The 27,162-nt window shown below is 51.7% G+C and overlaps 1 protein-coding gene across 1 annotated transcript; it reads left to right on the forward strand.

Moving 5' to 3' along the window:
* The first annotated feature begins 10,795 nt into the window (after positions 1-10,795).
* Positions 10,796-24,478, forward strand: SSUH2 (ssu-2 homolog (C. elegans)). The gene is made up of 11 exons (XM_014946902.1): positions 10,796-10,854; positions 13,325-13,414; positions 13,994-14,181; positions 15,295-15,355; positions 15,697-15,821; positions 16,456-16,518; positions 17,407-17,492; positions 19,161-19,253; positions 20,318-20,423; positions 22,061-22,168; positions 24,055-24,478. Exons 1-11 carry the CDS (start codon positions 10,830-10,832, stop codon positions 24,199-24,201), a joined length of 1,092 nt encoding a protein of 363 aa, XP_014802388.1. The 5' UTR covers positions 10,796-10,829; the 3' UTR covers positions 24,202-24,478.
* The last annotated feature ends 2,684 nt before the right edge of the window (positions 24,479-27,162 follow it).

Consider the following 27,162-nt stretch of genomic DNA (forward strand, 5'->3'; position numbering starts at 1 on the left):
ATGTTAAATCTCAGGTGGGGCTCACATGGACAGAAAATCCTTCTTTTTTTGTGGTAGATGCACTGGCAAGCAGAGGAGGAGCAGGAGGTGATGGTGTCCCTTCAGGAACTGGTGAGGTTTTTAGAGGGGCTGCTCAGGTGTGCGGTGGAGAGGTCACATCTCCAAGGACTGCTGGAGCTTGTGGAGAGGCTGAGGAGAGCTCTGGGCCAGGGCTGTGTGTCTCCTGACCATGAATCTCCTCTGCTCCATGGGCTTCCACCCCATCCTCCCGTTTCTTGTATTACAACCAGGATATTTGTTGGTCTCCCTGCTGTTAGAGATGGTCTCAGACAACCCAGGCAGCTCTGGGCAGCTCCAGGTTTCTGGTCTGGGAACCCATGTTAGCACATTCTGCAGTTTGGCTCCAGTCTCCAGTTCATAAAATAGCTGGAGCTGAAGCAAAGCTCCCAGGTTGCCCTGTGCTGCTTTGAATTAAACTCTCAGCCATCCTTCTTTTACTGTTACTGCTTTTTGAAGTTGTATTTTTTTTATCATTTGGTGATCTTTGTAAAATGGTTGTAAAATGAAAATAGTAAGAGTAACCCTGCAGGGCTCTGTGCCTTGCACCTGCTGGCAGCAGAGCTGGAACCTCTGCTCGGGGCCCCGCGTTGCTCTCCAGCACTGCCTGCAGCCCCGTCCTCCTTAGGGAGCAGAAGCTTATGGTGGCAAAGTGTTTATCCTGGGAAGTCCAGGAGAGGAGGAGGAGGAGAAAGTGGCTCTCCTGGGCTGCTGGGAGCGGTGGTGTGCACAGCATGAGATCCTCACTCAGACCCCACCAGGTTTCCTTTCCCAACCTGGAAGCCACAAATGTGGCTGCTTTCCTTTAGGAAGGATAATATTTTTGACCATGCAGAAGATGGAAGAGCTGGGTTTGCTGGCGAGCCCTTCAAGGCGGCCGTTGGATGGAGATGCTCCGGGATGAGCAGTGCCTGGTAGAGAGACCGCGCTTAGTAGTGCTTAAAATAGCGCAGCTGCAGGTCTGGAGACAGCACCGCTCGTGTAGCCTGAGGTGATGTTTAAAAAGAATTTGAACTGTCAAAAGCAGAAAAGAGCATTTGCAAACATAACACTCTGCTTTCCCAGTTACTTGTGTAACTGGATCAGCTAACCCATGTGTCATCTACAGTCCAACTCGCCTTTTATAGTAAAAACAAATATTGGAGGGACTCAGGGCCAAATGCTGCTTTTTTTTGTGTCAATCTACATTGTTGGCGTGGCTTCCAGAGCCGCTGAGCTACCAAATCTGGACCAGGGGCAGCAGAAGTGGTGGTGGCTTCCACCTTTCAGAGCTGGGCTGCATCACCGTCCCTTCCAGGGAAGTCCTTGGGCTTCCTCAGCACCATTGGTCCCCAGGGCTGGGAGTGTATTTCACCTTCCTTGTGACGATTGCATGGACATGGCTTCATCTCTCCTTTCTTTAAACTGTCTTTAATGAACTATGACACATTACAAATGAACTGATGCCCACCACAGTGTTATATCCCTCCTCAAACTAATGATTGGGTGTTGTCTGCTTGGTGTAGAAAATAGAGAGGTGGGGGGGAAAAACCAGATTTAAGCACTCCTGGCTTTATTTTGGATGGTTTAAATGCAATGGTGGTTGGTGCAGGAGCTCTAGAAAATCTCTGTGAGTGTGTGCTGAGTAAGGACTGAGTTTAAACTTTCTTCTGTGTAGAACTTCTATGAAATAGTCTTCATTTTTAAAAAGGTTTTGACTCATCAAAGTAAGTGAAAGGAATATTTCATAAAGGTGACTGGAGAATGGATGTGCTCCTGGGAGCTTTGAATTAAAAAATAGATGTTGGTAATAGATATGCCAGCTTTAAATATTTTATCAAGCTGGAATTATTTAACTAGAATTTTGTTTTGGATCAATATAGCATGGGAGATCGTAGGAGCTGGGCATGGGGGATTTTGATGCTATCAAAATATTTCATACTTTGATTTGGAAATAATTTTCCACTTCAAACTACAGTATTTTGTACTTTACATAACAACACAGTGAAGAGCCTAACTATTTGACTGACGTGATTTTCTGGAATCTAGAGGGCTTGTTTTGGTTCAGAAAGAAGCCACGCTTTCAAATCTTTCATCACGTTTTTCAAAATAGACATGAGGACTCAAGGTCCCCAGAGGTCAGGAGGGCTTCTCATCCTCAGTCTGTCACTTCTCTGTCCCTGCATCCCTGAGCGACACCGCGAGCGTTACTGAAACCTCTGCAGAGGGTGGCTCCAGGGGGGACAGCCCGGGTGCATTTATGGGTGAGAACTGCAAAACTTTTAAAACAAGGAGGGTTTCAATATCATTCTCTGAAGCACAGGGCAAATTTATGCTCTTAGTTACTTTTTTTTAGGAAAATTTCATGGCATGGAGATTGCACTGTAGAGAAACAAATCGCTCCGGAGAGCTACCAGCGAAAAGAAAAATAGGTATATTTAGTTTATCATTAGCAAACACATGGGCGAAGGAAGATGAGGGTGATCCAGCTGCCAGTGCGGGCTGTTCCCGGACCGACAGCACCATCTAGTGAGGTACCGCCCGGAGCATCCCCCTCCTCTGCCCTGGCTGCATCCCCGAGAGCATCCTCCTCCTCTGCCCTGGCTGCATCCCCGAGAGCATCCCCCTCCTCTGCCCTGGCTGCATCCCCGAGAGCATCCCCCTCCTCTGCCCTGGCTTCATCCCCGAGAGCATCCCCCTCCTCTGCCCTGACTTCATCCCTGAGAGCATCCCCCTCCTCTGCCCCCAGCTCTGGCCCCGAGAGCCTCCTCCTCTGCCTGTTTTCCCAAATTAAAAGGATGGAGCAGCTGGGGACAGAGCCGGGCATTCCTGAGTTTGCTGCCAATAACAGCTGAACCTTTCTGCAGTTCAAGGTGGCAGCTGGCACACTGGGTGCCTCAAACTGCTGTGTGGTAAGAGTTTGTAAGTGGGGAAAAAGAGATGGATAACACATCTAGGCAGAGAGCAGAAAATTTAAGAATGATTTTGCAAGGCTTCATCACCAAGAGACAAATCCAAAGGGAACCAAACCTCATTAGTTCCACTGCTCACAGAGATGTATTTGCTCTCCTTTGTTTCCCCTCAGTCACAGACCTCCTCCCAATTTCCTTCTCAGAGATTCATTATCCCCCTCGCTGGTGCTGCTGCTCTGAGGGAGAGAATAGACCGATCTAAAGCTTCCCTGCCCAGCTTGCCTGCCTGCAGAACGGGTTTGATCTGGGATGCTTTATGTAGGCGTTTTTCTGAGCAGGAACAAGGATCTGGTGAGCTGTGGGAGCCCAGACCCCTCTCCTCCTCCTGGGTGGGCTATAGGTTGCCAGGTGGGCAGTGCTGCTGCCTGCTGCGATGTACTGGAAGGTGGAATTGTGAAATTCTGGTTTTGCAGCAGGAGCAAATGTCAGAGCATCCTCTCTTCCGTGGTTGGGCCACCCCAAGGAAGGGGGGAACTGTGCCCAGCCTCTGCCCCCGTGGTCCTGGCAGCCGCTGTGCCCCGGCACGGGGCTGGCATCACTGCTGGCCTTGGCATGGCTTGGGGAGGCCGAGGGCTGGGCTGGTGTCTGGGCAGGAGGGAACAGAGGGTGCTGCAGTGGAAAAGGATGATGCTGTGGGGCAGAGTGAGCCTGGAGGGAGAGCAGGACATGGGATAGAGCAGTGACTTTATTCCAGGTGATCAGAAGGAGGGGGCTGGTTCACAGCAGACTGTTTTCTGAGCGAGTCTGAACTCAGTGAGGATGTTGCTTGTCACCAAAATAGCTCAGTTTGGCAGCTGGGTTTGATAAAAGAGCACGGCGCTGAGCAAATCTGCCCGAACAAATTCCTCTGGAAGATCGTTTTCAGATCCATTTCTTTTTCTTGTCTATTCTGTATTTCAAAGCAGCAGATGAGATGAAAAAGCCGAGCGGGTGAGCAGCCTGGGACCTGCCTCTGTTCTCTGCTCCTTCCAGCCGCCCGTCTCCCCCTGCCCTGATCCTGCCCAGCCTGGGGTGTCGCAGCCCCCATGGGCTCTGAGTGCCTGCCGAGGCTGCTGCCAGGGCCAGACCAGCTGAGGACAGCCTGGATGGGGTTTTGTGGCCCAGAAGGGAAGGGTTCACTGCATGTTTGTGCTGTGTCGCTGAGCTCTGTAACCCCAAAGTCCAGGGTTTTGGTGTGGCTGCTTCCCCAGCTCCATGTGTCCCCCCCCAGTCATATGTTCAAATATATGATAGTTTATTTTCTGCCTCCTATGAAAGCAAAACCATGGTGGTCCTGGTGCCACGGTGGTCCCAGCGCTGGCACCATGGTGGTGTCCCTGTGCAGGAGGAGCTGAGGGGCTTCCTCTGACATGGCTTACCTCCTGGTGAGAACCCAAGGGGAGACTGGCCCTGCTTATGCAGGGGGCTGTAACGGGTGATGACAAGCAAATGTGTGCTCAAGTGCACTGAATTTTAGTTGCTTAGTGACAGACCTTTAAACCAGCTCTTTGCAGAGACTGGGGGGCTCTGCTCTTAGGGAAAATCACAATGATTTAGTCTATAAAAAAATATATTTCCATGTGGACATCCTTAAATGAAGCATGGAAATTGCTAATGGATCCTGACTGGTCTTTTAATATTTTTTTTTCCCTTGTGATTAAAAAACTTTCAGGAGATCACATCAACTACGCATTTTCAAACTACCTGTTTTTATTCTTTTTTCCCCAGCATCTTATATATCTTTGGGGACTCAGTCAACGATGCCTTCATTATGGTTTGCAGCCACCAAATGCCGCTATAGGACTGCCCCAGCAAAACAGCCTGACTGTAAAGCCAATGATGCCTTCATACGGTTTGCAGCCACCAAATGCCACTGTAGGACTGCCCCAGCAAAACAGCCTGACTGTGCTGAACACTTATTGAGTGTAAAAAAAGAAACAATATAAAAATAACAATAATAATAAAAAAATGCACATCACCATGCAGGATGGGGCAAAACTGTCCCTCTCCCTGCTTGAAAATAATAATAATAATAATAAAAATGCATATCACCATGCAGGATGGGGCAAAACTGTCCCTCTCCCTGCTTCGGGCTGCCCTGCAAGGCTTTCTCCAAAGAAAGTCAAAGGTGTTGTGCATGGGGAGCAGAGGCTCCGGGGCTGTGAGGGGTGATGGGGCTTCCTCCTGCCGGGTCTGCTGCCTTTGCTGATGCCCGTCTCTGCAGCTGGTGGTACCTGCTGGGCTGGGCTCAGCTTCTTAGGAAGGAGCTGCAGCCAAAACACAGGCAAGGGGAGCACCGGGCGGCTGGTGAGGTTTGGGCTGTCCTTTTGCAGGTGATGGGGGTGGCATTGACTGTCCCCATTGCCGTTGGCTGCTGAAGAGTATCCTGGCAGGTTCCCATGTCCTCTGCCTCTGCCTCTTCTTGCCTTGTTCCTCCACTCCAGGCAGGTTTGTGGACTCTCCAGCAACAGTGGTGCTCGCTGGGACATGGCTGTGGACCCCCCCAGTTTGGTTTGGTGACTGTAAGATGCATCTGCCGGTGCCTCACACCTGCAGGTCCAGGTGAGGTCCTGGTGGCTGCTCCTCCGTGGTGTCCATCATGGCACAGGGTGACTGCAGGGCTGTGGAGGGCAATGACATCAGTGTGGCATCCCTGATCCACCTGGAAAACTGCCCTGCTCGGGGGTGGTACCTGGGGCTTGGGCTGGTGCCCACCCCACCTCAAGGCCCTGTGGCCTGACCCTACAGCCCATTGCCCGCCCCCCCCTCCACGGGACCAGTGTCTGGCAGCACCCTGGTATTCCATCCTGGAATTCCAGCTGCAAATCGCAGCCCATGGCCCCCCCAACAGGACCAGAGTCTGGCAGCACCCTGGTATTCCATCCTGGAATTCCAGCTGCAAATCCCAGAGCACACATTCATTTTGAAACCACTGGACTGTTCTATTCAGCTCTGTATTTTTGGATAAGTATCTGCTACATGTACCTATTCTGACAGAGTTATTTTTACTCATTAGAACAACCATTTTTTGGTGTGCTGTTATATTTATTGCTTCTTCCCTTCATGACTTCATGATAAGAGAAGATAACTCCAGTTCTGGCAGGAAGCATTGTTTTTCTGCTTGAACTAATGATAGTATTTTAATAACTTCAGATAAAGGATTAGCCCTTGCTTTTGGCAAAGAACTGTTTTTACTTCTTGAAATAGTCTGGAGTGTGCCTTTTGAAAGGGCAAGTTGCCATTAAAAATTAGTTGTACCCACCCAAAAGAACAAAGCCCAACTATTTTTACTCCTGGGATAAAACAAACAAAACCAGGTAAAAACCCTCTCCCGGCTGGGGTTGGGGTGAGCACAGCCAGGCTGGGGAGGACGCCTGGCCACCTCCTCCTCTTCCCCTTCAGTTTGCCATGGGCCAGAGCACCCTTGGACAGGTATCCTGGTGGACACCAGTGGAGAAGAGACTCTTCCAGCTCCTGTGCTGGATGTCAGCAAGTGTGGGGTGTGTGGGATTGCTGAGGATATTGTCTCCACTGTGAGAGAGAACAAAGCGTGTCTTCTAAAAATAATTTGAACAAGTTCTCGGCAGGAGCTGACCTTCCTTGTCCTCCCCTTTCTTTTTTTTGAGCTGCTGGGGAAGTATGGAACTTCGTGGTATGAACACAAGAAGGCAGGGTCTCTCTTCCAGGTCTCCTGGACATCGCCTTCACAATCGTTCTCCCAGTCAGAGGGATATACAAAACTGGGAGTTTAATATGGGACGATGAAACCAGTTTCCTCTGCTCTCTGAGAGGAGAAAGCTACTGTATATCTCTGACAGGGTTCCCAAAACGAAGAGGAAAGTTAGAGACATAAATCATTGTACAGCAGTTTAAGAACTGAAGGTTTTGGGGCTGATTTAAAACCTATAAATCTCAGAAAAATTTTTCCAGCTGGAATGAAATCGGGTCCCATCTTCTTTGGGAAAAACAAGACCCAATTTATACTGAATTGGGTCAAAAGTACTAACACTCTAAATTGAAGACCTGGCCGTGTAGTAAAGCCATTCCATGGGTCTGCTCAAGGAAACAAAGAGCAGGAGGAAACGGCAAGTAAAGGCACCTCCATAAAGTTAGAAATGCGGTTAGGTTCTCTCAGGGGGTTTGGACAGGTGGTTGTGCTGGTGTCCCTGTGTATGGGCTTCACTGGGATGGAAAGATAAAGCAACAACGTCAATAGCGAGGGTTTAGTGCTGAGGTAGAGTGTCAGGACGTGCCTGAAGGTCCATCAGGTGAGCGTGATGCTGAGGTGTTGATAAGGACTAATATGAACCATTTCCCCCCTAAAAGTGCTTCTCTTATATCTGTAAATATTATTTTAGTTAACTGTCCATCTGTATCCAGCTCAGGGTTTAGATTTTTTAGCATAAATAAGCATCCAGAAAGGTCATCTCAGGGTTTTTTTCAGTGCTGGGTCTAGATGAGAAGCTGGTTTTCGGCCGTTTGGAGGGGTAGGTGTCAGTGCGAGCGAGGAGGTGACGTCTGGTGGTAAGGGATGGCTCATCTCTGGGCTGGGAGATGGCACAGGACCTCGTTTCTTCCTGGGAGAGCTGCCTGGATAATCAGCCCATGGGACCAGTATTGCTGAAATGCTGATCAGGCCAGTTGGTTTTAAATGAAGTGATGCCCAAACAGGTGCTGCCGTGGGTGATGGGTCACCCCTGTGATGGCATGGGCTTGGTCGTCTTCCTCCTGGAGACCTGTCTGAGCTCACCCAAATACAGCCTTGGGGCAGTGTGTGTGGGTGAGATCTGATTCTCTAGGTCAGATTATAGAGGAGAAATTGGTGAGGAGGGCTGGTGGGTGCTCGGCAGGTCCCAGGAGCCCTGCAGAGCAGTTTTCTTGCCCTGCGTGGGGTCCCTGCTGGAGCCCAGCGTCTGAGAATGGGCAGGGATGGCACGAGCAGTGCCAGGGGCTGTGGCACGAGTGAAGAGGGGATGGCAGGGAGACCCCCCACAGGGACATTGGCTGCAGAGGGTTAGAAATGGCCCCTTCCTCCTTCTCATGAACGTCCCACAGAGCAATGTCCATGGGGTTTGGAGTGGGGCTGCCCTGGGCAAGCAGCACGCAGCTCCCCGCGGTCAGCAGCTACGCGCTCGACTGGGGACAGGAGACTTATTGTGATGGTGACACTGAGGCACGAGGTTCCTGTGGGGGCAGAGGGCTGGTGGGGGAGGCTCCTCACCCCCTAAACGTGAGTCCTGAGGCAGATGGGTGTATGGTCCCTGCGTGGGGACAAACAGCAGCCCCTGCTGAGCTCTGCCTCTGCTTGGGACCACGCTGGCACACACCGCTCTCGGGGGTCCCTATGCAGGGGGTACATAGAAGATTCACCTCAGCAACTGTAAATGAGAGAATTATTCTTTTTTTTTCCCCTTATTAATATTTTGTATTATGTTTTCTTTCTGAATATCGAGTAGCTGTGTTTTCTGTGGAGGAACTGGTAGATATGCTAACGACAATGACATTTATAGTGATTGCCCATATTGTAAATGTTCAGGATGGGTGAGGTGAGAAAAACTCAAATACCAGTCCAGGTGGCAGCTTGGTTACCAAGATCTCATTTTTTCTCTGAGAGCGGAGGTGAAGAAATAGATGCTGTCTGCAAGCCCAGCTAAACAAAGCATATGGGATGGGATCAAAAGGCTTGTTTCTAACAGAAAATAACTCTCCTTGCCTCTCCTCTCCTCCAGAATCAAGATTTTCCTTTGCTGTTGTGATGTTTTTGGGTTTTTTTTAGCTTTTTTTTTTTTTTTTCCAGTGAAAGGGGACAATTCAGGAACAATGTTATCATGATCCAGCAGGCCCTTTGGTACAGCTTTGTTTTCTTTTGTATCATACCATTCACATGCATTTAAGGGTGTGAGTGCTTGGAGGCAGTTATGTTTTTGAGCTCATTAGAATTATTCTGTGTAGTTTTTAACCGTTGACACATTTCAGCGTCTCTGATGCAATGTGCAAAACTAGAAAAGAAGCTTTTTCCAAAAGTGTGTCTCCAGCAAAGCACAAACGCCAGCGATGAGCACCTGGCACATCCCTAAATCATGCTTTATAGCTTCATGGACAGTGCAGCCATTGTAAGACTCCTTGTCAGATGTTCTCTAAGTGTCTCTAAGTCTCTAGAATCACAGAATCATAGAATTGTCTGTGTTGGAAGGGACCTTTAAGATCATTGAATCCAACCATCAACCTAACTCTGATAAAACCCATCACTAACCCATGTCTCTAAGCACTATGTCAACCCGGCTTTTGAATCCCTCCAGGGATGGTGCCTCAACCCCTTCCCTGGGGAGCCCATTCCAATGTTTAGTACAAAAACTTTTCCTAATATCCAATCTGAACCTCCCCTGGCGCAACCTGAGGCCATTTCCTCTCGTTTGGGTGGTTGGGACTGCCCTGTGGATGCACACAGCTGGAGACAGCCAATGTGCCGCGGTGTGTGCTGTGTGGTGGCACGCTCATGCTGGGATGCTGAGCGCTTGGAAGGAAGCGGAGCTCAGTGGTGCTCAGGGAAGACAACAGCAACGTCTGTACCAGCCTTAGCTCTGCACGTTTCCTTGCTGATGGGAATTTGATTTTCCATCTGTCCCAGTGTTCATCCCGAGTGTCCGTGAGAGCTGTGTGGAGAAGCTGGGGCGGTGGGTGGTGGGACAAGGCCTGGCCTGGGGAATGTCTCACCCACGCCTTGACTCACCTTCCCGGAGCCCCGTCAGGCTGAATGATAGATTTCCCATCTCCGGTGGCATTCACGCTACTAAACATAGCTGTGCTGGAGGCTGTCATTACGTAGACTGTCTGAGCATAATTAAAACCAGCTTGCGCCTGCAGCGTTGATAGTCTGGGCTACATTAATTGCATCCCCAGATGAAGCTGCCAGTCTCCTCTGTCCAAGCTTGCATCGTGCCACAGCGAATAAAATACTAAGTCTCACCTGGCTGTCACTACGAAAGGCTTCAACTCTGGGGGCTTGAAGCCCATGTCCCAGCCCAGCCGCCCTTTGGAGGACTGAGATGGGTGGTTAACTCCCCTGGTTAACTCAACTTCCCTGGTTAACTCACAGCATCACAGGCTGGCAGGGGTTGGAAGGGACCTCTGGAGCTCATCTCCTCCAACCCCCTGCCAGAGCAGGGTCACCCAGAGCAGGTCCCACAGGAATGTGTCCAGGTGGGATTTGAATGTCTCCAGAGAAGGAGACTCCCCACCCATCTCTGGACACACCGCCTGGCAAAAGAAAGACACTGAACAAAGCATTGCTAATGTTGTCTTTAGTGTCTGCGTTTAAGTTGGCAGGTATTTAATAATTCTGCTAGATACTGGAACAAAGCTAACCCCAGGAGCTCTGAATACATGGGGTTTTCATGTGATGCCCCAGAGGCAGCTCTCTCCCTGTGGAGTGAATGGTGCTTTCAGCCCCAGCTCCTCTGCTGAGCCCATGGTTAATGATGTGTCTTTCACGACTGGATTTCAACCATAACGTTGAGGGTTCTGAAGGATTTTATGGCCCCTTTTACACCCCTCTGGCTGTAATTTGGTCTCAGGTGCAGTTTCCATGATTTCTGGTCATCTTCCTTTGGGAAGCCAGCATGGTGTGTATGGGCTGTCTGGCACTTTCCTTCCCAGCAAGTGTCTGCTTTGTCCAGCTTTGACATTAATTTATTAATTCCCAGCATCTGCATTGTTTGGCAGAGGGGAGTGTCTCACAGGGGCTGGGTTTCATTGCTGTGAGCCCAGAGTTTGCAGAAAACAAGGTATTTATTCCAGAGGAGGTTGCTGGGACGGGATCGTCTCTGCTCCTGGCCTTGGAAAATGGAACAAGAAATGAAAGCAGACAGTAAGTAAAACTAAAAGAAATACATTGTGTGCCAGGCTGGCGAGTTTCTCTGCTATTTTTATGCACTTGTACTTCCTGATTAAGATATTCATAAACTGTGTTTTCAAGTAATATGTAAAAAATAACTGTTTCCAGAACTGAACTTCTCTTTCCCCCAAATGCACATGCTGTCTCCCAGGCGGTGTGGGAAGGGTCAGCACGTTGGTTGTGCCATGTCTGTGAGCTGCTGCTACGTCTTTAGGCCCAACGCAAAGCCCACCAGTTCCAGTGGAACAGGGACTTAATCCTTAAAGGCGAGAACTTAGTCCCTGATCTCTGCTCCTGGGACACTTCTTCGTTTTGCCTTTGAGATGGGATTCTCGGAGTCCACTCTAAGCTGCCTGACATGTGTTAGAGATTAAACTGGGGTTTGTTATCTTTTAACAAAATGCTGCTCGATCAAAATATCTGTCATGATAGAGCTTTGATCTCGTGCCCTTGACTATATCTTTTTCATTAGATGTTAATACGGTGCCTGTGGAAACTCTAATTATGTGGGGCCCCAGTGAAATATCGCTGTCACTGACGCTACTGAAAAGTAATTGAGTTCTGAGGTTCCTTAATTTATGAATGAGAAAAGCCTTGATTAGCTTAAGAAGAAATAATGATACAGGAAGTTTCTGTTTAATCAGATGAGGGGAAAGAAAAGCCAGGGTGGTGCCGTGGGTCGGGCTGGCTTCCAGCTCGGCCAGCCATGGAGCCGCAGGTCCAGGGGATGCTGTGCTGGGGTCACCACGGGTCTGATAAACGGGGCTTGGGCTCCCCCACTGCTGCCTGCTGTGGGGATTTTGCTGATTGTTTTGGGGTGTCTGGAGCTGGATCCCATAGGTGATAGAGAACAAAACCTGGAATATCGGATGAGTAATGGCCTAAACTCTGAATTTCCTGGTTTTGGTCAAAGCCTATCTCAGGCTCATTGTTGTTTTAAAATGGAGCTGCGTGTTCATGTTTGTAGACTATTGTGATTTCCAGCAACATCACCGTAGCAACAACCGTGCAGTTGATTTATTTACTCCAAATTTGGGGTATTTTTAACCTGGTCATTTAAACCGTTTCCACTGGGCTGGAATTTGGTATTTCTACTCTTATCTCCATCTTTTGTTGTAAACAGGGTTTTGTTTAACATTTGCACATTAAAAATAGGTGCTCAGGTCCTCTTGGTAATGCGTACAGAAATCCATTATATTCTGGAATGAAAATAAAGGATTTGTTGTGATATAACAGTCAAAATAAGAACCTGGGAGTCCATGCTCCTGGAGTGTTTCCCTGCAGCGCTCCAGGTGAAGCCCCAGAAGACTCACCTTGTCTGCAAACTAATTGACCAGTGAATCCAAAACTGTTTGAGATACTTTACCCACTGCTTGAGAAAGACGTTTCTGTTTGATCTAGACATGGCCAAGATAATCACGCTGAAGGCATCTCACTGATTTATTTTTCACGAGGAAGTCCTCCATATATCGCTCACTGCTCCTTGGAAACCTGTGCTCCTTCAGCTCAAGGGCAGCCTTGTCTTCTCCAGCATGAGGGATGTGACATCTGAAATGAAGCATATAGTTTCTTATTTTCATAGGAAGAAATAAGGGGGAGATTAATTTAGCTTCCCGGAAGAAAAGAGCATGCTCTCAGAAGAAAAGTCCAGTAAATCAAGTTGATGGATGGGCACCCTCAGCCCCTCTCCGTGCTGCCCAGACCTCCTGCTGCTGCCAGGCTGGTTTCCCGGCTCCTCCCCACGCTCTTTTCTTGCACAGACTGAATTTTCATAATCAGCTGCTGTGATATGAAAGGTCACTGGATAAAAGGCTTAATAAAATGAATTGTTTCTGTCACGGGCATCAGGAGGAGCAGTGGTTATTTTTAGAGCAGTACCTAAGGAAACAAACAACCGATGTCCCATGAATAGAATTTTTAAAAGTTGGAAACTTTGAGAGAAAAGGCAGTTGCTGGATGAGCAGAGTCAGGGCTGGTCAGATGGGGATGGATGTTCCAAAGGCACCAGGAGGTGCTGACTTCACCTCTGGTTGTGGCCCGTTCAATGTAAACCTGAGCGAGTCTGAGCTCTTTGGCTACAGCCTCTCCCCAGCTCTCCGGGGGGGTTCTCGGGGGGTTTGAAGGTTCCTGGACCCCCCGCGCCTCCCGCCCGGGGCTGCGGCTGCCACCGCCCGCAGGGACCGAGTCCCCGCAGTCACCGCCAGGGCTCGTAGCGCCGTGTCCCGGTTCTCCCGGTGCTTCTGAGGAGCTGCAGGGCTTTGTCACCCACACAGGGTGTCAGTGTTGGTCCGCCTCAGCGCGGGGACCCAGCTCCGGGAGAGCGGGAAAACGGGACAGGGCAGTAAATCCTCGGGGCACGTATCGGCCTCTGGCATCTCTGGGCTCCACACGCACCCTCCAACCCCAGGGCTTCTTCACTCCCTGATGTCTCCCTGGGCTACAGGTGACCCGGACCCAGAGCAGGGATGTCCCCTGATGCCATCCGCACCCCCAGGACAGCTGGATGACAGCGGGCAGATGGTCCAGGGCAGAGGTACGTGTGTGGCACTTGACCTCTCATCTTTCTGTCACTTTGCATCCCTGTAACTTCACTTTTCTGACCATGAGGAAGCACCAGCAGCTGCTGAACCCAAGAGGTGGCAGGTGAGGGGACAGTCCTATGAAACACTCCCTCTTGTACCGCAATGGGCTTGTGCCTCTCCAGATCTGGCTCCTCTTCACCTCCTGAGCTGGGGTTCCTGGCCAGCTTCTCTTGCAGACAGAGATGTTTTGGAAAGCAATTGCCTTTGACATCTGGCTGGGGCTTCTCTCTGGTTGGAAAGTCATCAAGAGCTGTGCTGAGCAGGGGCTGGGGCCGCTGCGGTGCCCTGAGCACAGCGTGAGGGCAGGGCTGTGGGCATGGGCACCGCCGCCTGACTCACCTGGGAGCCTGCCCAGTGCTTTACTGGGAGGCCACTGGGATGAGCAGCTTCTGGCTGGGGTGTTTGGTGGGATGCAAACTGCTGACCCCACATTGGCTTTAGCTGCTGCAGCTGGATCCTGCTGCTGTTGTGAGAAAAGTCTGCCTTGGATTCAAATTGGGTTTGAATTCCTCACTTTCCCTTTCCCGTAGGTGCAAAGCCCCTGCCACAACCACCCGTGGAAGGGGGTCTGCTCCCATTGCCCCCCAGCGCGTCCCCGGTGTCGGAGGCGGTGGCCCGACGAGCCCTCCTGCGCTTCGTGTCCTCCCGGGGCTGCTGTGGGCCCGGTGCGGGCGAGGAGCCGGCCATCCGGCGGCTGCGGCAGCGGGGGACGTACCGGGTGAGTGCCTGCAGCTCCAACACAGGGACACCCAGCCACAGAGAGCCAGCCAGTTGTTAAATTAAATGGCTTTCATCCTGCTTTAAGGGCAGATCTGAAGGGCTGAGTGCAGGTTTGTGTAGCTGGAAGCTGTACAAAGCTCTATGTCCCCCTCTGCGCTGAGGCACCACCTCGGCAGAGCCCCTGGGAGCCTCCTCTGCCAGCCTGGCTTTGGGAAAGGAGCTGCCCCACAGACCCTGCCCCACAGCTCGGCACTGGGGGCTCAGGCAGGCACCGAGTGACTGTGATGCCACGCACCCCCCAGCTGTGGGTCTGTTCTGGCAATGTTTGGTTCCACAGACACACGTGGGCTTTGACTCCCTCTTGCCATCCCTCTCACGGAAAATAGCAGATTTGCTGCCTTGGCAGCTGGGTATTGGCTCAGTCCTGGGCTGGGGAATCGCTGCCCGAGGGGACAGACCGAAACGGTGGGTCCCGTGCTTTGGTGTGGGTCCCGAGCGGGGCAGGAGCGATGCTGTGCCCACCCCTGCCCCCTTTTCTGGGGCTTCTTGGAGGGGGAGCAGGGTGCTGGGACTGCCCCTTGGTAGCTCTTTGGAGCAGCTACACCTTCACTTCGGTGTTTGTTCCACCTCTGAGATTATTCAGCTTACTCACTAACCTCATCTGGGCCTTACCTAAAAAATAAGCCACAGGATTCTACAAATAATGGCAAAAGGCACTTTTTTTTTTTTTTTTTTTTTTTTTGTTGAATGCAGTACCACACTATTTTTTCTATCGGTTTTACTCTGGTCTGACAATAATGAGCATCAAGGTGGGAGACCCAAAAGTGGAGACTTCTTCTGGCAATGAATTAAGGATCTGGCTGAACAATAGTATTCAATAATATTCAGAACTAAGAATTTCAACTTTGTACCTAGACCTTTGTGGTTACTAGGTTTTTTTTTTTTTTTTTTGTTGTGAATGTGCCAACTAGTTTTTCTTAAGTGAGTGGTACTCAGGACAGGAGAGCCTGGGAATGACCCCAGACCCAGCATCAGCACGTCGGGGCTGGGCTGTAAACGCCTGCCGTGTGCAGGTTGCCTTCGTGGTGAGCGCGTGATTTTTCTCTTCCAGTATCGGCTGGAGACGCTGAGTGAGTCGAGGTTGAGCGAGTGGGTGTTCGAGCCCTTCACCAGTAAGTGACTGGGGGGGCTCTGCTGGGACGTGCCCCACGGGCTGGAGCTGGGGTGGGCAGCGGCACTCGCCATCCAGGGCTCGTGTGGCTCCTGGCCACGACGTCAGCCTGGGTTTGGGGTGATGGCTGATCCCACGTGCCCATGCTGGCCTGGGGGGTCTGCTGGGAGGGCTGGGGGGTGACAGGGGGCTGTGCCGTGGTGGCAGGAGGGTGCTCAACTCCATGAGGGGTTGGTCCCTGCTGCGATGCCCTCCTAGGTATGGGGAGTGAGGGTCCCCAGCAGCACCAGCACCCAAGCAGCACCTCTGGCACAATGGGTAAGACTCTGTCCCCTCCTGCAGAGCCCAGAGCAGCTGGACCCCGTAGGGACACCCCCTCGGACCCCTGGGACGTGGAGGTTGGGGCTCCCCGGCTCTTCCAAGGCCAGACGCGGCGCTGCCGGGTGCCCCGCTCGGCGCTGGTCAGGGTGAGTCCTCCCTCGCTGCCGGCTGCTCCTTCCCCAGCCCATGGGCTCCTTGGGGCTCAGTGAGCAGCCCCCAGCAGTGTCCCCCCCACCAGGACCCCCAGATCCTCAGGACAAGCACAGGCACCTCACTATAGTTCTTATTTTCTTGGGTTTTTCCTCATTAAATGCCTGGGAAAACAGTCAGAGATCCCTTCTTCCTGGTGTTTTCTTCCTCTACAAGTTTGAGGACAAATCTTGCTGCAGCCATTTCAAGAAAAAAACACTGGATAATCTTTCCTCTTTTGTTACTTTTTTTTTCAACATTAGCAGAACATTTGTTTGCATGACAGTTCCCATTTAGCTTTTGACAAGCTCTATAGCTGGTCAATTTATTTTACTTTTTAAGTGAAATGATAAATAAAGAAAAAAATATTACTTTCTTTTGACAGCACTACATAGACATTTGCCTTTGTTAAATAATTATTATTTATGACTCCTTTAATGGTCGTACAGCACAATTTTGTGGTGTTGGATTCTGTCCCGTTAGGACCAGAATTTTATTGCTGAATTTTGATGCAGGAGGAGTGCATGTGCGTGATGTGAGATACCCGAAACCCCTGGGCAGCTCTCCGCATGAATGATCTTCTCCTTTCAGGACTGCCACAGATGCCACGGTCACGGCCGGTCCAAGTGTGGGGTGTGCCAGGGAGCAGGTCGGGTAAGGAGCTGGAGACCCCCCCGCCTGGCAGCCTGCATGTCTTATTCCTTGAAATTTGGGCTTAATTTGCAAGATTACCACAGGTGCTCTCTTATTATGAGGGTAGGGAGCCCGAGAGCAGCTCTGGTTCACTCCCCCTTTGCTGCCCTGTATCCCAAACCCCCTCGGGTTCACCCAGTCCCGGCTGAGCTCCCGCAGAGATGCTCAATGGGGTTGGCAAAATCCTGCCTGGGGAGCAGAGGTGTCTCCCCCCATCCTCAGCACCAGCCAACATCTAATGATGGTGAGAGGAAAAGGAGAATTGGCTCCCACACTGGTGAAATGTGGTCAGATTTTAGGCATGAAATGCAGCAAAGTGGCTGCTGTGGGTGGGATACGCTCAGTTCTGGGTTCGGGGTCTCTGAGTGCTCAGAGGAGGCTTAACCCAGAGGTGAAGGTGCAGCTGCAAATCTGGGCTCCTCTCTCTATTTGTTCTTCTGCACAGATATGCCCAAAGGCAGCCAAAAGATTTATTGTTACTGCACTAAAATTGCCCCTTAATGGAAGTTAATCTGATTATATATGAATACTTAAATAAGAGTCTACTAGCAATTGTGTTAATAAATAATAGTGGAAAAACACGTGTGTAAGAAAAAAGGCATTTCAGCCTAGGTGGTGTGTGGGGTTTGCATCACTGCTGGGTTTGGCTGGAGCACCTCATTACTCCAGTCACAACTTAGGAGCTGGTTTGTACATTCTTTTCATTTGCCGGGTATGCACTTGTCAGACACCTTTCTCCACAAGCCTAAGTTGGCAATTATTCTGGTAAGGTACATCAAAGCTTTTGATTTATGCACCTGATGGTTTTTCCTGCCAGTCACCCCCTCTGTTACCCCGCTGTGTCTGTAGAGGAGGTGTGTGACGTGCCGGGGGTCGCGGCGGGGGCCGGAGCAGCAGAAGCGCTGCCAGCTCTGCGCGGGGACCGGCCGCAGAAGGTAGGATGGCTCCTCTGTGCCCCCCCTGCTGCCCCCCACTCCCACCCTGCCCCTTTCCTCGTCCCTCCCACCGGGCACCTCACTGGGAACCAGTCACCCCAGTCCCACCGCTCGGTGGAGGCTGTCAGCTGAGGATCTGCACACAGGAGGAAAACACTGGGAAGCTGACGGGGCAAAAAAAGCCCTTAATCCATTTTTTGTGAGCAGAAATGACCCCCCTGGCTGGCTGCTGGCCGGGGTCACAGTGCAGAGCGGGGCCACGCTCTATGCCCCCGGGCTGCCCTTTGTGTTCTGCCACACAGATCCCAGCAGATAGAGCACTGCAGCACTTGCTTCATTCTCCAGGAAAAGCTGGTCAGAAGAAGCCTTTCCCTCCACTGGTTTTTAAGTGAACTTTCATTTTAACATCTATTTTTCATTCTGTGTGGCCCACCCCCAGCATTCAGAAACCAGGCTGAGAGCCCAACTCATGAGAGCAGCTCTTAAGCTTTTGGAAAATAATAATTTTTTGGCTCTCTTGCCTTCCATGTTTTTTACCTTTCTGTTGCAAGACTGCTGTATTTCCCAGCATCTCCAGAAAACCGGAGACCGCTTTGGGTTTTCCAAGGAGAGCAGAGTTTCTCAGATCTTCAGGAGCAAGAGGGAGGCTTTGAGTCTCTGCGGGTCCATGTTCCACCTCCCGCCCCAGGTCTCGGTGGGCTCTGCTCAGCTCAGAGCCCCACGGGGGGTGGTGGGACGGGGCTGGAAGGAGCAAACGAGCCCCAGAGCTGCTCTGAAGTCTGGTTCCCGCAGCACACGGTCGGGGCTTGGCAGGTCCCACAGCCAGCACAGCCCGGAGAGTTATTACCACCCTCTGGTTTTTCCAAACATGAAACTTAACAGGCTTAAAAATGATCTTTAAGTGACAAAAAAAAAAAAAAAAAAAAAAAAAAAAGAAGGAAAATAGCATTTATTATGGCCTATTTTTCTTAGCAAGGCAGGGTAGAATCACAGTATGCTAGTTCTTTAAATCTTCATTGACCTCTGCATGTCATACAAACAGCTGAGGCATTTAACCATACTCCTTTGAATGAAATCTACATCAGATGTTTAAAGCAATTGGTCTGTGTTCCTCCCTATGGTCTTTTTTTTTTTTCCCCCAGAAAAGAAAAAAAAAAAAAAAAAAAAAAAAAAAAAAGGAAAAGAAGGCACTCTGTTCTAAAACTGTTTTGTTTATGTGGCTCCATTAAGTTTAAAATAACAGAGATGGTATTGTGCATAATCACGGCAGTCATTTTGAAGCATGAATCCACTGGGGCTAATGATGGCTTGAAGAGCCTTAATGAATCAGCTGTTGAGGGCTGCTGATGAGGGTTGCAGCGCTGCAGCAACTCTCTCCTTCCCACCCATGTGAGGGGAAATTGTGATTGTCCTTAATCAGATGTACAAATACATTCTTTGAGTAATTCCGCATTTACAAATAGATCTGAGGTTGGCACTAGTCATTTGTTTTTCCCGGCAAATAGACTCTAGCCCCTGAGCCATGCTCGGGGGAGCACGTGGTATCCTTGCTGTTGTCCTGCTGACCCACACCAACGGCCTGAGATGAATTACCCTCTGGCCCCCCAGGCCTCTGGAAGCAGGCAGTGACTAAAGTCCTCTTTAAAATCCTTCCCGTTGCATCCAAAGGTGCACTACCTGTTCTGGCCGGGGCAGCAGGACCTGCACGACCTGCCAGGGCGAGAAGAAGCTCCAACACTTCAAGCAGCTGGTGATAACCCGGTGAGTGGTGTGGGAAGAGGTTCAGAGCCACTGGTTGGACTCCTTATGTTACTGCAAGGCTTGGGAGCTCTGCTGAGGTCCCTAATGGGGGCCTGAGAGAGGATTTATTGCCTTTGGTCAGAAAGAAGGGCTTAGAGGAGCTTTAGTCCTTAGCGATGGTCTTGTCTGTGGGGCACGGTGGGGGCTGCAGTGGGGTCTCAGGGGTAGAGGATGGTCCAAGGTCCCACAGAAAGCCAGCAGTGGAGACACAGCAGCTGATCCTCTGCCCGGGACCAGCCCCGAGCCCTGGCAGCCAAGGGAACCCGGGCAGTGGCCCAGCTGCCTCTGCTGGGGCCAGTGATGGCCAGGGCTGCTGGCCGTGGGATGCTCTGGCTTTTCCCCTCGGGGAGCTCCGGTGCCAGTGATGACAGATGGGGCTGCAGAAGATCTGAGCTGGGGAGGTTTAGCTAAAAGCCATTACCTGCCCTGCTGGGTGCTTCCTGAGCACTTCCCCACTTTTGTACAAAATACCTTCAATTACCCTCTGTGAAGACCTTCATTTTTCAAAACACCATCTCAGTCCATCCTGAGAGAGTGGAGTCTCCCCAGCCGTGCCCATCATGCTGGTGGGACTCCTGGGGGGCTGCGCTGCCCCAGACAATCACGGCTCTGCCAGACGAGACCATCAGCTCCTTTGGAGGCCACCATCAGCCACTGACCGTGCCTGTGTCCCACAGCTAATAGAGCCAAATGGGTCACTCTAATGGGAGCCGTGGCTTTGGAAAGGCAATATGAGCCCTCTCTGCTGCCAGGAGTTAATACCTGTGGGGGCTCTGGAAGCTGCAGGGCAGGGTGCCCGCTGTGAAGGTCTGATTTCAGGAGTGTTTATGCCAGAGTCATCAATGGATGTTGCATACACAAGGTTATTAAGAAACTAAGGCAGGAGTGCACAAAGGTTAGGCAGGTGTTGAGTGTTGTCCTGGGAAAACAGGGAGCATCCAAGCGTTGTTGGGACTTTAGGAAGGGTCTGGAGACAGCTCACAGCCAGCTCCGGGTTGTGCAGCTGCTTCCCCTCTCTCTTGCAGGAAGAACAACGTCTTTGAATTTGTTTCTGAGCATCATCTCAACTTCCCAGAAAAGCTGCTCCGCAAAGTCAGTGGAGAGAATATATTCAAAGATGAAAATGTGGTGGTGAGTGTGACTCTGGGGATGCCGGGGCGGGGGGGATCCCTCCCTGTGTGGCTGTGGACGAGGAGGGTGTGAAATGCCTCCAGCTGCTCTGGACACGGTGATAACCCTCTCCTGTAGCAGAACTATCAGGTTCCTGTTGATGGAACACAGCTTTTCCAATTTCTACAGTCAGAAGAAACACAGGGATTATGAAATCCAGCAAAAGTGGGTCTTTTTCTGCCAGCAGCGACTGCGAGATCACGACTTCTCTCCTCCCTGCGGGGCCATTGGGGCCAGGGAGCTCCTGAGCTGGAAGAGAAGTGCTCTGGTAGGAGCAGGTGACCTCTGTGGTCTGATGGCTTGGCACCAGGGAGCCTTTGGCTTCCAGCCATTGCCCCTCGGGAGGGCAGAGCATCCTCGGCTTCCCCTGAAGAACTGAGGGGTTTTGGGTTTTCTGCCTGACAAACCACCACCAAGCCCTGCCACAGCAGTCGGTGGCCAGTGCCAGACCAGCAGAAATCCCACCCCAGAGTTGTTCTCCACAGCTCTGCAGCATCAGCAGGGGACATCCAGCAGCGCGTTTGTCCCTGGGGCAAAGCCTGCTGCCAGCAGAGGAGCCGGGAGCTCATCCTGCCCACAGGAGCTGGTCCAGGAGCTCTGGAGCTGGGATCCAGCCCAGAGATGCTGCTGCTGGCCAAGGCTACTGGCTGGGCTGCCCTGGGCATGTGCAGGGCCATTAAACGAGGTGTTCATCAATGCTGGACATCTCTTCTCCTCCAGCTCCCTCCCAGGGGGAACCTGGCTCCGTATACCTGCAAAAATCTGGGGCAAAACAGTGTGAAAATGGCTGAAGCACAGTGCTGTCCTACAGCCAAAGCCAATTCTGTGCTGCTCAGGCCTCAGGTTGTTTTTGTTTTTTTTTAATGTCAGTACAAATAGGAGAGGATTTGACTGTACTGTTTTATTATTTATTAGTTGTTTTGCAGTCACCTGTAGAAACTTCAGTCATGTACCAGACTGGGAGGTGGCACAGACTAGCTCTCCCCCTGGAGCTATTACTTGGTGTCACACATCTGTAGTGAGGACACTGCAGAATCCCTCTGGGAACTGAATGATGCTTTGGCATCTGAGTCACTCTCCAACAAATGCTTTAGATGCAAAGTTCTACGGGCACTAAAACCAGTGGGGTCTCTCGTACGAGCTGCTGTCACTCCTGGCTGTGCAGGGAGTCGCTGCGTCCATGACTGGCTCTGCTCTGCCCACAAGCCCAGTGTTTCTTCTGCCAACCATCCGTGTGCTGGGGGGAAACAGAGAGGCTTTGAAAAACCCTTTCAGATCTGACAGCGCTGCTGGAAGGGGGTGACAGTGGGTCCTCTTGGGGCACAGAGTCACCCAGTGCTGGTTTTAAACAAAGAGCTTGGTTTGGTTAAAACATGAGCAGCACCGACCGCTCTCTAGAGAGGCACGATCCCTGGTTTGGACACTTCTGCCTTCTGCTGGGGTGGATGGACATGCCCTTGGGACTCTGAGCTTAGCATTTATTCAGTGTATGTCCATTATATGCCCAGGCCTTCCCTTGCGTGTGCCGGCAGCGGGTGGAACGAGTATGTGCCAGACAAACAGGGTGTCTCTGGTGCTGTTGGGTTGATTTCTTGCAGGTGTACCCCATCGTGGACTTCCCCGACCCCCAGATCTCCCTGGCCTCGCAGCGAGCCATCGCAGAGCACAGCGCGGCGCTCGCCACAACCTCCCGCATCCTCCGCCAGGTAAAGGGGGGGATCAGCTAAAGACAATTAATTAGTGAGCTTGTTTAGGCACAGTAAGATGTTGAGATGGTAACTGGTTTAATTTTTTATTTAGAAGTGATCTTTAGCAAATGAAAAAGAAATTCTAATTATCAAAGAAATCTTAATTACCAAGTGAAATACCAGGGAAATAATTTTTCAGACATGTATTGAGAGATGCAGGCGACTGTGGTTATTACTGTTCCTTTTACCTTTACAAAGCCCCGGCAAACGTTATTTATTACCACTGTTTTTATCTTAGAAGTTAATTTTGAACAAACATTAGGATTCCACTCCATCAGATTCTGGCTGGAGTGTTGCAATCTCTGTTGCTGCTGTTATAAATGTGATTGCAAATGCGAAAGTTTAGCTAGAACATACTGTCTTTTCACCCACAGGAAAGAGGAGGTTTCACATTAAAAATGCAAGTAAACTGAAAGACCAAAATAAACTTAAAGGGGGAGATGGTTTGATTTTCCATGTGGTCTGTCAAAACCAGCTCTTTGGCAAATTCCTGTCTTCCAACTCGATTCCAGCCTATAATTTCCCCTTCTCAGCATCCAAGGCAGTTTTTTGGCCGGAGGCTGTGCACCAGCCAAGGCATCCTCTGGCTGCTGGGGAAGGAGGTGCTGGGAAGCTCCCACCCTGCCAGACCCTGGCACCAGGCTGGATTTGTGCCCACCCAGCCCACCTTCTGCCGGCGTGTTCCCCACTGTTCAGTTCTTCATCCCCTCTGTTTGTCGTTGGCTGAAGCTCTTCCCTTTAACACCCAGCATCTTTTGGAGAAAGCTGGCGGGGAGTCTGCTTTGCTCTCCTTGGCTGGTTCTCTTCTGGCTTCTCCCGTTGGCCGTGTGTTGGAGGTATATTCTAGGAGCAGGGGTACCCTCTGGGGTTAGAGGGGCTGGAGCCCCACAGGCTGTGCTGGGCTCCTTGAGCTTTACCTAAAGCGGAGACTTTGCACGTGTAGCTGCAGCAGGAGGTGAGAGCCGGGGGGCTGGACTGGATGATCTTTAGGGTCCCTTCCAGCCCAAACTGTTCTGATTCTGTGATTCTATGCAGGCAGGTTCCTTCCCCCAGGCAGGGAAGGCAGCAGAGCTGCAGGGGTTAAATCTGCAGCAACTTCTGCAGTACCAGAGCACAGTGTGGCCCATCACCAACATCTTCTCCTGCTGCTGAGGGACAGAGGTGACCTGTGTCCACCATTCACCTGGGGGGCTGGACTAGATGATCTTTAGGGTCCCTTCCAGCCCAAACTGTTCTGATTCTGTGATTCTATGCAGGCAGGTTCCTTCCCCCAGGCAGGGAAGGCAGCAGAGCTGCAGGGGTTAAATCTGCAGCAACTTCTGCAGTACCAGAGCACAGTGTGGCCCATCACCAACATCTTCTCCTGCTGCTGAGGGACAGAGGTGACCTGTGTCCACCATTCACCACCAGCACCAGTGATCACCGGTGCACATCCAGCCTTTCCCATGTCTTTCCCATGTTCCCGGGGCAGGGACAGGGATCTGTGTTCACACACAGACCTCAACCACGGGTGAGACAGGGGATGTGCTAACACACCCAGGATGGGACACGAGGCTTTAAGGAATTAGCTTAAATAGCTACAAGTGCAGTAAAAATGGTCCGGTCTGCGGGGGCTGGGAGATGCTGGCTGCAGGCAGGGGAACTGCCGACGGCTGTGGGGCTGGGCTGGGGGGGCTCCATCAGGTTTTCTTTCCCCCTTCACAACACAGCAATCCTCTCAGACCTGCGAGGCTTCTGGCTAAAGGCTGGGGCTTCTTTCCTCTCTACTCATGTCGGTCTAAAGCGAGATCCAGCCCCTGCTCCGCACCACTTCCTTAATCCGAGCTTTTCCCTTCCTTTCCCAGCGTCAAACAGTCGAGCTAATCCCCATCACAGAAGTTCACTCCCAGTACTCGGGGAAGCCTTACCTCTACTACGTCTATGGGCTGGAGAACAAGGTGTACGTGCTGGACTCCCCCGGGCGGTGCTGCTGGGGCTGCACCCTCCTCTGAGCACTGGAGAGAAACACCACCAGGGCACCCAGTGCCCCCCCTGCCCCTGCCCGGGGGATCCAGGGATGCTCTGGGACCATCACTCCCACCCTGTGCTGGTGTCTGACACGGGGCACTGCACCAAAACGGGGAAGGGGAGAAAACCAGGACACCCCTCCCTCCAAACCACCCGCATCAGAGCCAGGGGGGGAGATCCCAGTCCCATTGGTGTGGGAGGGGTTGGAAATGATTCCGAGGGTGCAGGATCAGGCCTGGGGGGGAGATTTCCCCCCCATGGATGTGTTTCCTTTCTCGTTGCGGATCTGTGTCATTAAAGTGATGCACATCGACAGAGGCGTTTGCAGCCCAGCTCTGCAGTTTGTGACTACGGCCCTTCTTTCCCCATTTTATTTGCCAGTTTTCCCAAGTTACTACATAATCTATAATGATATATTTCAAAATCCATCCCATTAGCAAATCTAACTTTAAAGGTTTTCATTTTAAAGTACCCAGTAACACCATCTGAGGGGTGGTTGTACCAACATAAAAATTATTACCTGAGAATGAAAGGCTCTTGCTGTGGGTGCTGCCCTCGGTGGCTGCGGGGAGGGGAGAGCAGGAGGTTGGGGGGTGGACGTGGGGTCACCCCTGTGCCCGTGGCGGGGATGAGCTCTGCCCTGGGGACACCGCTGGTTCCCAGCCCTCATCCAGGCAAGGGAGAACAAGCTCCTCTTTTCCTTTTTTATCACCAATCTTGCAACATTCATCTCAGCAGAGCTCGCAGGTGAAGGTTGGGTTTAAGGCTGATTGAATTTAAGTGCAAACACTTGTGTTTGCAGCTTAGTGCTTAACGAGATGAAGCGAAGGGGCCCTGAACATTTCAGAAATGTGCAAGCAAACAGAAAGACACCAACACTCGTATTTAAAGTCAAACCAAACAACCCTCCTCTCCTCCCTCGTGATTTTTTATATAGTTCTTGTGCTGTTTGGGGCCTACGGGGGGGTTTGCATGGGTGGTACCGGCAGCCCCCGCCCACCCCAGCACAGAGCAATGCCCAGGGGAGCAGAGGGAGGCTTTTCAGTCTTTAAAAAGGAGGATTGTTCGATCTTTAAAAATCCACAAGGATGGATATTGTTTTGGCAAACCCTTCACTTCAGAGCTTCGAGGCTCCAGGGCACAAAGGAGGTAAGAACAGGTTTCCTTAGACAGCACTGCAGGATGCACATGTGAAGTTGTTCCTTCCTATATATATATGTGCATATATATATCACAGTGTGCGTTTGTACTTACAAATATATATATAGATAGATATATGTATGCATTTTCTATAGCCAGGTGCATGGAGCAGGCCAGCGGGGCACATAAATCACGCAGCCTGCCTGCCTGGCAGTGACAGATTGTTTTCAGCAGATGCATCTAATGCGGTTTCAGCCTGGCCTTGCCCCGGTTAAACACGTCCCTGACCTGCTCAAGGCTGAAAATGACCCGAGGAGCTGATCCTGCACCTCATTCTACTGGGTGGCCAGTGCAGCACAGGGCAGAGGGTGCTGGTGTTGGGATCCCCTGGAAAGAGCTGCAGGAGCCATGGTCTGTGGTTGTGCAGGGCAGTCAGTGCCGTCCCTGCAGCCACAGCCAGGGCTTGGTTCTGTCGTGTTTGAAGGGTTCAGCCTGGGTGAGAGCTGAGCTGCAGCCCCCTCTGCCCATCAGGGCTCCTGCAGCCCCACAGCTCGGGCAGCAAAACCCCTGGAGATGGCTGCCTGTCAGTATGGAAATGTTGGTGTGTACACAGAAGGTGAATTATTGAGAAAAAGAGCTGGGAATGGCTCCCAGGGGCTGGCAGGGGAGAAGGGAGATGAGGGAGGCGCAGGGATGCTCAGCCCCTGGGATGCTGCGGGGTTGGGAGCAGGAGAGCGGGCAGCAGCCGGGCTGAGTCCCCAGGGAAACCACCCTACCCTGCCAGACTGGGCTAGCAGCAACATGCAACCAGTGGCCATCCCCAGGCAGGGTCCTGTGCTCTGCCGGGGCTGGACCTGAGGCTGATGGGGGGCACCTTGCCCTTTGAGAGGACCACACAGCACCATCGGGGCACAGAGGAAAGAAGGGAGGCTGGTTTTCCTTCTGAGCCACCAACAGAGCGGGAGCAGACGGTTTGGATAAGCTTTAGAAGCAATCCAAATAGCCTAAATAATCGTCCGGCCAGATTCCTTCTGAACGGAGCAGTTGCCAGTGGTTGTTCAGAAACAAATACAACCCCCACTTCGCTCTCCTTCTTGAAGCACGAGATAAACTTCATCCTCTGCTGCCGCTGCTGTGCGGGGAGGACTGGGCTGGGGTCTCCTGACACGGAGCACCCCGCTCCCGCCGTGGCAGAGGACATGGGACATCCTCCCTCTGCAGTCCCCTGCCCTGCACTGTCCCCAGCCCCCCGGGAGGTGCAGGAGGGACCTCAGGGCCTTTAGCTCCCTGCTTTCCCATCGGTGCCCAAACGTGCCCGTGTCCCCGTGCTCGGGGAAACGCCGTGGCCACTGGCATCTCACCTGGGCATGGGGGGGTCGGGGGGAGCAGCTGGGGGCTGTGGGGCCGTCAGCCCATCCCGCACCCACACGCTGGGCAACTGTCCCTGTGCCAGAGCCTTACCCAGCCGAGGTGGGACGAGCATCCCTGGGTGAAGGCACACGTGGGAAGGGGGGGCTGACACCCGAGGCCGGCTGCTGCCTCCCCCCGTGACGGCCCTGGGGTGGGACTCCTGCCGTTCCTGGCGTTTTTTTAATAGAACGTCAACTATATTTAGATGAAAAATAAATACATTCTTGGCTGGGGCAGACTTCTCAATGCCTGATGAATGAGCAGGACCTCTTTCACAGGAAACTATAAAATTCCCGGGTGACGGGGCGCCGGGAGGCAGAGCCCTGTGCTCCCGCTGCCGGCCTGCACGCCCCGCACCCACAGAGGGGACTGGTCACTGCTGGTATTAACAACTG

Source organism: Calidris pugnax, unplaced genomic scaffold (assembly GCF_001431845.1).
Source record: "Calidris pugnax isolate Ruff unplaced genomic scaffold, ASM143184v1 scaffold81, whole genome shotgun sequence".
NCBI classification, from domain to species: Eukaryota; Metazoa; Chordata; class Aves; order Charadriiformes; family Scolopacidae; genus Calidris; species Calidris pugnax.

What these genes read in the sequence shown, in the direction of transcription:
- SSUH2 (XM_014946902.1), top strand. Translation starts at nt 10,830, where the DNA reads ATGGAACAAGAAATGAAAGCAGACA. An exon ending in ACAAGAAATGAAAGCAGACA is followed by an intron (nt 10,855 to 13,324) that starts GTAAGTAAAACT and finishes CCTGGGCTACAG; the next exon opens with GTGACCCGGACCCAGAGCAG. An exon ending in GGCAGCGGGGGACGTACCGG is followed by an intron (nt 14,182 to 15,294) that starts GTGAGTGCCTGC and finishes TTTCTCTTCCAG; the next exon opens with TATCGGCTGGAGACGCTGAG.